The 10,771-nt window shown below is 40.4% G+C and overlaps 1 protein-coding gene across 6 annotated transcripts in view; it reads left to right on the top strand.

Moving 5' to 3' along the window:
- The window catches only part of ppfibp1b (PPFIA binding protein 1b), a 34,386-nt gene that overhangs the window by 12,695 nt on the left and 10,920 nt on the right, over positions 1-10,771 (top strand). Inside the window, exons 8-16 of one of the 6 annotated variants that reach the window (XM_031759379.2) lie at positions 4,886-5,003; positions 5,102-5,146; positions 6,537-6,598; positions 6,698-6,782; positions 7,010-7,149; positions 7,605-7,702; positions 8,481-8,538; positions 10,124-10,298; positions 10,674-10,706. In XM_031759379.2, the coding sequence (XP_031615239.1) occupies positions 4,886-5,003; positions 5,102-5,146; positions 6,537-6,598; positions 6,698-6,782; positions 7,010-7,149; positions 7,605-7,702; positions 8,481-8,538; positions 10,124-10,298; positions 10,674-10,706 (814 nt within the window). Of the gene's footprint in view, positions 1-4,102; positions 4,196-4,885; positions 5,004-5,101; positions 5,147-6,536; positions 6,599-6,697; positions 6,783-7,009; positions 7,150-7,604; positions 7,703-8,477; positions 8,539-10,123; positions 10,299-10,673; positions 10,707-10,771 lie in introns of all 6 variants that reach the window. The other 5 variants (XM_031759371.2, XM_031759401.2, XM_031759394.2 and 2 more) reach the window with 5 other exon arrangements.

The raw sequence follows: 10,771 nt of genomic DNA, 5'->3' as shown, positions 1-10,771 counted from the left end.
CGAAAAGCAGAGAGGAGATTCTTAGACCACTGAAGCGAAAGCCTTCTGCCACTTGGCTACACCTAGAAATTCTATCCATAAAATTACAAACAGAATTGGTGACAAAGGGCAGTCCTAGCAGAGTCCAACAGCAACCGGAAACAAGTCTGACTTATTACCAGCTATGCAGACCAAGCTTTTGCGACGACTGGATAAAGATGGAATGCCCCGTAGCAATGGGCCAGACACCCCATACACCTCCCATAGGACACCCCTAGGGACACGGTCAAATGCCTTCTCTAAGTCCACAAAACACATGTAGACTGGTTGGGCAAACTCCCATGCACCCTCAAGTATCCTCGAGAGGGTAAAGAGCTGGTCCATTATTCAGACTAAGGAATGGACGCTCCTTACCAGCACACTGGCAAAGAGTTTCCAGGGGAGGCTGAGGAGTGTGATTCCCCCCATACTTAGAGCAAATTCTCCAGTCCCCCTTCTTAATGATGGGAATTACCATCCCAGTCTGTCAATCCAGAGGAAAAACCCCTGATCTAAAAGCTCAAACTAGGAGTTCTAACCTTTTGGAATTGTCTTGTACTTGCAATGTGTTTGTGATTAATCTGCAAAAATTGCAAATCTGTTGACACATGTGGCCAATCTGTTACTGTCTGCGTACACAGAATTTTACATCAAACAAATGTATTTATATTCAGGGTCCAGCCAGAACATCGTAAATTTGAAACAGAAATGTCAAAGTTCCTCCACAAATGGTGACACACTGCTGCAGGATGGTGATTCAGCTTCTTCAAAATGGCATTGGTGCTCAGCAGCCTTCCTTTTTATGTGGGATATAACCAGAATGCAATCACTGACTTGAGTCCTCTATTGCAAAAAGACTATTCAATTCAATTCAATTCAATTTTATTTATATAGCGCCAAATCACAACAAAAGTCGCCTCAAGGCGCTTTATATTGTACAGTAGATAGCACAATAATAAATACAGAGAAAAACCCAACAATCATATGACCCCTATGAGCAAGCACTTTGGCGACAGTGGGAAGGAAAACTCCCTTTAACAGGAAGAAACCTCCGGCAGAACCAGGCTCAGGAGGCGGCCATCTGCTGCAACCGGTTGGGGTGAAAGAAGGAAAACAGGATGAAAGACATGCTGTGGAAGAGAGACAGAGATTAATAACAGATATGATTCGATGCAGAGAGGTCTGTTAGCACATAGTGAGTGAGAAAGGTGACTGGAAGGAAAAACTCAATGCATCATGGGAATCCCCGGCAGCCTCACGCCTATTGCAGCATAACTAAGGGAGGATTCAGGGTCACCTGGTCCAGCCCTAACTATATGCTTTAGCAAAAAGGAAAGTTTTAAGCCTAATCTTGAAAGTAGAGATAGTGTCTGTCTCCCGAATCCAAACTGGAAGTTGGTTCCACAGAAGAGGGGCCTGAAAACTGAAGGCTCTGCCTCCCATTCTATTTTTAAATACTCTAGGAACAACAAGTAAGCCTGCAGTGCAAGAGCGAAGTGCTCTAATAGGGTGATATGGTACTACAAGGTCATTAAGATAAGATGGGGCCTGATTATTTAAGACCTTGTATGTGAGGAGCAGGATTTTGAATTCAATTCTGGATTTAACAGGAAGCCAATGAAGGGAAGCCAAAACAGGAGAAATATGCTCTCTTTTTCTAGTCCCTGTCAGTACCCTTGCTGCAGCATTTTGGATTAGCTGAAGGCTTTTCAGCGAGTTTTAGGACATCCTGATAATAATGAATTACAGTAGTCCAGCCTGGAAGTAATAAATGCATGAACTAGTTTTTCAGCATCACTCTGAGACAGGATATTTCTAATTTTAGAGATGTTGCGCAAATGGAAGAAAGCAGTCTTACATATTTGTTTAATATGTGCGTTGAAGGACATGTCCTGGTCAAAAAATGACTCAAGGTTCCTCACAGTGTTACTGGAGGCCAAGGTAATGCCATCCAGAGTAAGAATCTGCTTAGATACCATATTTCTAAGATTTTCAGGGCCGAGTACAATAACCTCAGTTTTATCTGAATTAAGAAGCAGAAAGTTAGCGGCCATCCAGGTCTTTATGTCTTTAAGACATTCCTGCAGTTTAACTAATTGGTGTGTGTTACCTGGCTTCATGGATAGATAGAGCTGCGTGTCATCTGCATAGCAGTGAAAATTTATGCTATGTCTTCTAATGATGCTGCCTAAGGAAGCATGTATAATGTAAATAGAATTGGTCCTAGCACTGAACCCTGTGGAACACCATAATTGACCTTAGTGTCTGAAGAGGACTCTCCATTTACATGTACAAATTGGAGTCTATTAGATAGATATGATACAAACCACTGCAGTGCAGTACCTTTAATACCTACAGCATGTTCTAATCGCTCTAATAGGATATTATGGTCAACAGTATCGAATGCAGCACTGAGGTCTAGCAGGACAAGCACAGAGATGAGTCCACTGTCAGAGGCCATAAGAAGATCATTTGTAACCTTCACTAAAGCTGTTTCTGTGCTGTGCTGAGCTCTGAAACCTGACTGAAACTCTTCAAATAAGCCATTCCTCTGCAGATGATCTGTTAGCTGTTTGACAACTACTCTTTCAAGGATTTTTGATATGAAAGGAAGGTTGGAAATTGGCCTATAATTAGCTAAGACAGCTGGGTCTAGAGATGGCTTTTTAAGTAAAGGTTTAACTACAGCCACCTTGAAGGCCTGTGGTACATAGCCGATTATTAGAGATAGGTTGATCATATTTAAGATTGAAGCATTAATTAATGGCAGGACTTCTTTGAGCAGTTTTGTAGGAATGGGGTCTAAAAGACACGTTGATGGTTTGGAGGAATTAATTATTGAAGTTAACTCAGAAAGATCAATTGGAGAAAAAGAGTCTAACTTAACATTGATGGTACTAAAAGTAGCTGTAGATAATATTACATCTGTGGGATGATTATTGGTAATTTTTCTCTAATGATAAAAATTTTATTTGTGAAGAAGTTCATGAAGTCATTACTAGTTAACGTTAAAGGGATTGTTGGCTCAGTAGAGCTCTGACTTTTGTCAGCCTGGCTACAGTGCTGAAGAGAAACCTGGGGTTGTTCTTATTTTCTTCAATCAGTGACGAATAGTAAGATGTTCTGGCTTTGCGGAGGGCTTTCTTATAAAGCAGCAAACTATTTCTCCAGGCTAAATGATGATCCTCTAAATTTGTGACACGCCATTTCCTCTCCAGCTTACGAGTTATCTGCTTTAGGCTACGTGTTTGAGAATTATTACTAATCATAGATGATTTGCACTCACTGGAACAGAGTGACTCTGAGAGATTGCAGTGTAATGGCGTGTTATAAATTAGATGACATATTGACAAACCTTTACCAAATTGTCTGAGAAGGACTGCAGTTATTTGGAATCCAGTTGCCTTCCACCAGGTAACTCATGCAATTGCTTTGAAGGTGGTCAGTCAGAGGCTGGGGGGTTACTAACCACCATGTTTTTTTTCCTCTCTCCTGGTCACAAAGAGTTTGTCGCCCTTTTGCCTCTTAATCCAATTCCATTAACAACATCTAAGATTTTTTCATGTTATTAAGGATTTCTTTTCCTTCTCATTCAGAGATTCTCATGGCTGTTTGAATGCTGTAAATTCAGGTTTTGGTTGCAAAATGAAATGAGTTCAAATATCAAATAGACCCTTAATTGTTACAACACAGACAAGAAAATTGTTTGTTTTGCAGTTTGAAAAGAGAAGTTAACCAAGAACACAAAAAGCAAAACTAAACTAGGTGAAGGCCAGCTGACTATCAGACTGCCACCACCCTTTTATATGCTGAAGCTAGAAAAGGTGAAGGAGTGACTCTGCTTACTAGAATTTTCCAGATGATTGCTTTGGATGTTTTCTATCTTATGCTTCTTGAACTTCACGTAGTAACTGTGTGTTGTTTGGGGGTTTTGTTGTTGTTTGTAGCGGTGCCCACTTTTAATCTGCTTTAGTGGTCATTTTCCTGGAAATTTAGATATTCAACATTTCTTGATCTCTTTTTATCTTCTCTCCTTCCCATTTCTGTTTTCTTCTTCTTTCCGTGCTTGTCTCTTTACTGCTAGTCACTAATGGCCAAGCTTTCTAGCCTGAAAATCAAAATGGGCCAGATGCAGTATGAGAAACAGAGGAAAGATCACAAACTCCAGGCGATGAAGGTCGGCTTTTCCCAGGATGACTGTAGTGCTTGCTGTATGATTATGGTTTTTTGACCTCTCCCTTTGGCACCTCTTCTTCTTCTTCTTCTTCTTTTTTATTTTTGAGGGATAAAACAATTAAATCTGGTTAGATTCTGTTTTCACGCTCAAAAGTGTATGTATTTTTGCAAATAATTTACTTAACCATGCATCACTGCATTTTGCTATAATGCATGGTTAAGTCAAATGCAATCAGAAACACCACTTCCTTAAGTCTGCATTTACTAGGCACCAATTTTAGCAAATGCTAATTTTTAAACCACAAGTATGCTTTAATTCTGGGTTTTTGTTGAGAGTTGGCAGAGTTCTTCTTTCCTGTCCCTCTTTACACTTGTCCCACTCATTTCCTTTTTCTGTTTTTTTTAATCCACTCTATTATAACATGTACAAGATATGTCTCTTTGCTTGACTCCTGCTTTGGTCATTTAAACATGTTGGTGTTTTCTTTTTGGAAATGGCTTGCATATTTAATAATATCTAAACACTTCCAGAGATCAGTGCTTATCACCCTCCTCATACTCGTTACCCTCCTGCAGCCTGTGTGCCATGTCATCCTCTGTGAACCCCTGTATTGTGGTTTGTTTGGACTGGGAGTGGGGGAGGTGATGTCTGTGTGGCAAAATCTTCTCACTGTTGTCCCCTGGTTAACAGGAGGAGCTAGCCATACTGAGGCGGCAGCTGGAGGGCAAAGACGGAGAGATGAGGAGACTGCAGGACGAGACGGGCTTCAAGGCCATTGGCTCGAACGGTGCAGAGCCCACAGACAGAGGTGGGAAAACCAGACAGATCACAAGCCTCGCTGAAGATCAGCATTCCTGATGTTTAATTGGAGCAAGTTTTTACTTTATAATTTCTTGTCCTGTTTAGTCTCTCATCCAGATGAAACTCTTAGAAAGAGGCTGAAAGAAAAACGTAAGGGGGGTTTTTATGTCTGTGATTTTATTATTGCACTCACCTCCACCCCTATTTGCATGAACGAGCATGAGCCATCTGAACTCTGCTTGTCAATTATAACCAGTTCCAGTGCTAGTACCTGACCACAGAGCACCACATCTCAGCTGAACTTTTTTTTAATGGCACGAATCCTGTCACTGAGTTTTTAATGCCTGGCTACAACAGCAACGAGAACAGTTTGCCTTGGTTTTTTTGCAGTAATGATGAATGAACTGTTTGTTGTGACCATTCAGACAGCTTACTCCACCTTCTGACTCATGTCTTCCAACGTTAATCACCTACCTCTCTTCACCAGCAACCTGTGTGTGTGTGTGTGCGTGCGCACCCTGCTAACCTGTCCTGCTGTTGTGCTTTTCAGTATCTTTCATGTATAGCTGTGTTAATAAATGTCCATTTTCCCATCAGTTATATATACTATACTGTACATTCATCTTTATAGAACAGTTTCATTTTTCATCCACAGCACACGCACTCTCCATGATTCTCTATATTGAAGTACAAATTACAAGTGTCCATTTTAAGAATCCTAATGACTAAAGCAAAAACGCAAGCTTCCTTCATGTCTTTATTGAGCATACCTTTCAAACATTCACAGTACAGGTGGGGAAAAGTAAGCGAGGCCCCAGAGTTTAATAACTAATCAAACTTTTCTTGGGTAGAAGTAACCTTGAATAAACATTTGTAGCTGTACACCAGACCAGTGTAATGTTACCATGCATGGGTTTTTTGACAGTTTATCCTTAGGACTGCTTCTGCTCAGCCAGATTCTCCTCTCTCTGAGGTCATTCTGCAGCTTTACTATCAGGTTCACTCCAGAAGAAGGATTTTCTTTGTTTGTAGTCATCCTTGTGTAGATTTATCTCAGTGTTTTGGCCTTTGGTTTCACTGCCAACAATAACAGTTTGAGCGATATAAGCATAATTTGCAGTGTGAACTTAAAAAGAAAAATGAGGAAACTGAACAAGTGGAGGACAAAAAAAGTTCTGTTCATCCATCTGTTTTCTGAAGCGTCAGAAATCTTCTCAGTGAAAGGGTGGCTGTCAAGAAAGAAGGGAAACTGGCAGAAAAGGCTGAGGTATGCCAAAATACACAAGGACTGGAAGGGGCCGCTAACAGAGTGTGTGTCAGTGTGTTGAAAAGAGAAAATGTTTGAGCAAAGGTTAACATGTAAAACACCCGCTCACACCAACACTGTGTGTACGTTTGGTTTTTAAAAAGCCGTGATGTTGCTGGACTGACAACCTGTAATGTTGCATCCTGTATGTTAAATTTTATATATCCTGACATTTTAACCCCCTCAGACTTCACACCAGGAACTCTTTTAGAAATCTTTTTTTCTCCTCCCTAGATGTGGAAGTCCAGAGAATGAAGAAGGCAGTGGAGTCTTTGATGGCAGCAAATGAAGAAAAGGTACATGTGACCAGCTAGGATTCACATCCTAGCTACCCAAAGCTGCTCCAGGAATAAAACTGACCTAATTTTTCTTTTTGATTGCCTTTTCCTTTGCAGGATCGTAAAATTGAAGAACTGAAACAGTCACTCCTGCGGTACAAGAAAGTTCAAGACATGGTGATGTCCGTGCAGGGAAAGAAAGGTTAGACTTAGACTCACAGCATTTAAAAACTGACATTACTGATGTGTTAAAAGAATGCATTTTAAGCTTTAGCTGCCACACAGACCCTTCATCTATCCCTGGGTTGCTTGCCTTTTCCCCTTGTTGTTTGTATAGTTTTGTGTGTGAAAACTTTTGAGCTACTTCCTACTTCTTGTAAACAGGATCATGTGTTAAATAATTTGATTTTATATTTTGGTCCATTACAGAGACAAAGACAAAGGATAATGAGCATGTTGAGAGTCCTGGTGATGGATGCGCCGCAGTCCCAGCTAGCCCTCTGTCTGTGGAGTCAGAAAAACAAGAAGGCACAGATGCTGAACAGCTGAGAGGGAAAAGCCCAGATGAGGTTTGTGGAGAGGGAGAGGACATGCAGCAAAGGGTCGGTCTCAAACCTGGTCGGTGTGTCTCAGTCATGTGACATCCGGTTGCCTGTTCACCCGCTGAGTTAAACTGGCACCCAAGTTATCGCTATTTAAATAGCAGAGAACATGAGATATTTTTAATTTTACTTTTACTCTTTTTCCTCCCCTGGAGCGACTTCACATATCATTAAACTCTAAAGTTTAGTAAGTTTAGTAAAACACTCACTCTTACAAAAACTTCACATTAATTTCACTCCTTTGGAAATGAGTGTTGAAGAACTGGACAACCAATTAGTTGAATAACATCTTTTGTCAGATCTCTGTATGCAGATTTAGACTGTTCTCAGGACCCTGTAGAATTTTTAAGTCACAGTTTTAAGGCAGTTAGATTTCTTTAAGGCTCTTTAAATCTTCTTTTGTCTTTCTGACCCCGACTCAGATGGAAAGCCCCAGTGGACTAAGTGAAGAGCCCTCGCCTTCACCCAGCCCGTCTGATCCAGAGAGAGTGTCAGAGTCTGAACCGGCAGATGCAGAAAGGTAAAGATTTTATGTGTTATACATTACTTTGTTTTTCTTTTAACAATATTTTTAATTTAACCAAAACAACAAATAACCAGAGAACAGCAGACACCAAAGAACCAAACAAACAGCAAATCCAAACATGGCAAACCACCAATCCTAGTGAAATGGTGCTCATTCTGCCTGCATGTGTCTTGTATTTATATTACAATGCTGTAACTTGCCAGGAATTGCATATTTTCACATTAAAATCTCAGAGTATTGGAAGTTCTCACTGCAGTTTACGCTATAAATAAAGTGTAAATTTACACTGTAAATTGTGGTGAGAGCGGTGAAACACGCTGTTTAGTGCACGTATGTCTGGGGCAGTCCATGTGGCGTTGCACCACGTGTTTGACATGGCACTGAGAGCTTGTTCTCATCTAAATTTCTGTCACTCTCCACTGCAAAATGAACACAATGGGAGCATTTAATAAGTATAAGACATGGTATTGTGCATTCAAGGAAGGAGAAAGGAGTGTGATTGTGGTTAAGGATTGGTCATCTCCTTAGTATTATTTATTTTATTGTGAATGCATGTTTGCATGCTTGTTAGTACAGAAGTATAAAGAAGTAACATATTAGGATCGACTAAACCATTCACTTGACAGATGTTGCTGTAGTCCTCGACACGTTTTGTCCATTTCCTGCAGATGTAGTGTTGGGAAGTATCTATGTGTGGTTAATAATGTCCTGTAGACTCGCACTGCTAAGTGAAGTATAATGTTTAAAGTGATTTGCATTGTGCTTTCAGCAGTCAAGAGAACACAAAGACTGTGACTCAGGATCACCTGGATGGGAGCAAAACTGAGCAGGTATGGGCAGAAATGATGTTAGCTAAAAACAGAAGACTGATGTTTGTCTATTGTTGTGGTTTTTCCACTAATTTACCTAAAACAGGTTTTTCCAGCCTTACCCATTTTTTTTCTTTCACATTTGAATTGTCTTTTATTTTAGTTTTTTTGCCATAGAGTATATGTAAGTACTAGAGATGGACCGATCCAATATTACGTATCAGTATCTGTCCAATACTGACCTAAATTACTGGATCGGATATCGGAGAGAAATAAAAAATGTAATCCGATCCATTAAATATCACAAAAGCACTTCACAAAACTTGCGACTTGGCGTAACTCAGCTCATAACCTTAGCACGTCGGAGCAGTATGCGTCACGTGATAGAGCGGCTGTGGCGTGCGAGACCTCTCGGTGGTCTGGTTGAGCATTTGGAGCCTCGCTACAAAACATCTCAGATAAAGTTATCCCAGAGAGAAGTAAAGCAAGTGTGTAAGTTCATCTCTGAATGTTTGTAAAGCATTCCCACATTAAGCATAACAACCGATATATGGAGTGACTACCTCTTCTTCTCTCCCTCTCCTGTTGCTACTTCAATCATGAAACTGATTAATGATCAGCTGATCGGCTTTTCTGTCGCGACTCCCGTCTCTTTTGTTTGTTTATCGCCCACTTTGCGCCAGAAAGAGGAAACCAGCAGATAAACAACAGCAGCATGTTTAAGCTTGATAATCTGTTGTTAGAATTTATTTAATATTACTTTCTACACCAGGATCCTTTTCTACGTAGCTGACGGCTGGTAACTGTGCAGGGGCGGATCTAGCAAAGTGTAGCCAGGGGGCAGGTAGGGCATTAACAGGGAAAAGGGGGCAGAAAGAAATAATTTTCTTTCTAGTTGTCATGTCTAGCTTTTAATAAATAATTACATGAATCTTACAACAAAAGTTTTCATCTGATGTAAAATGTATAGAAATCCATTATTGTATCTAGGAACTATTGCTCTAATATATACCCTGGTAAGCTATAGTACCTTTTCCTTTGGGAAGGTACCATCTGTGCAGTCTGCAATTCTGTTGAAGAAAGATGTTGAATCTATTTAAATATTGTAGAAAAATAATTGATTTCTGTGCGTTTGTTTTACACGTAGATTACGCCGATTAAGTATTATAAGGCGGAGGCTGGGGGGTGGTTTCCTATTATTTTTCCTGGGAGTTTGCAACCCTATTAGTAAGGTTGTTTAATGTTTCTGCTAAGTACTGTTTAGAATACCAGGATAGGGAGGATGGTGTAGGTTTAAGTAAATTAGATTCATCAGTATTGCTGAACTGTGAAATATTTTTGTGCAGTGTATTTTTTGCATACAGGTATAACAGAATAGCTTTAGTGTTTTGTTTTTTTAAACCTTGAGTATGAACTCATACAAAATGCAGCAAGATATTTGAAAAAAAACAAAACAGTTTTGTTGATTATAAAAACTGTATCAGATTCATATCGGTATCGGCAGATATCCAAATTTATGATATCGGTATCGGACATAAAAAAGTGGTATCGTGCCATCTCTAGTAAGTACAGAATCTGTCTACAAGCAATGTTTTTGTACTCTCAGAAAACAAGTGAGGAGATCGGTAGCATCAGTGAAAAGCCACCCATAAATCCTTCTGCCACCTTACCTGCCACCATAGAGGACGATCCCTTTGGCTCAAGAAAGGCTCGGTCGTCTTTTGGAAAAGGTTTCTTCAAGATCCGCGGAGGCAAGAAGACAAACAGTAGCCCAAGCCTTGGTGAGTGCAAACGGATTTAGTGGAAATGTGCTTTGTTCAGCTTTTAACCCACTACATGGTGAGAGTTTCTTCACATTTTTTTTCTCCCCCCCCAAGACACACCCATGGAGTACACTATATGGACCAAGACCATAATTTACAGCCCACAGGCTGTGGTCCCAGTTTAATTATGGAACTGTGTTTCTGGGCTGGTGTTTGTCCTTCGTCCTGTCTGTGCTTTTTTTATTTTGTGTGTGTGTGTGTGTGTGTATTGTACACTTGTATATCTGTGTCCCATCTCCCCAGTCCCGTTATTATTTCAATCATAATTTCTGGCCTCTTGTTCTTTTCTGTTGGACCCTGTCGTGTGTGTTGTGCACTTTGTAACACATGAAGACCGCAGCAGGAGTGCGAGTGCGCCTATGCTAGGTACAGTATAGATCACAAGTCACTGTAGAGTTGCACTAGTTGTCCAGAGAAAGCAAACTGCTGAA

This window comes from Oreochromis aureus, linkage group 7, assembly GCF_013358895.1.
Source record: "Oreochromis aureus strain Israel breed Guangdong linkage group 7, ZZ_aureus, whole genome shotgun sequence".
In the NCBI taxonomy this organism is placed as follows: Eukaryota; Metazoa; Chordata; class Actinopteri; order Cichliformes; family Cichlidae; genus Oreochromis; species Oreochromis aureus.
This window is presented reverse-complemented; position numbering and strand designations above follow the sequence as displayed.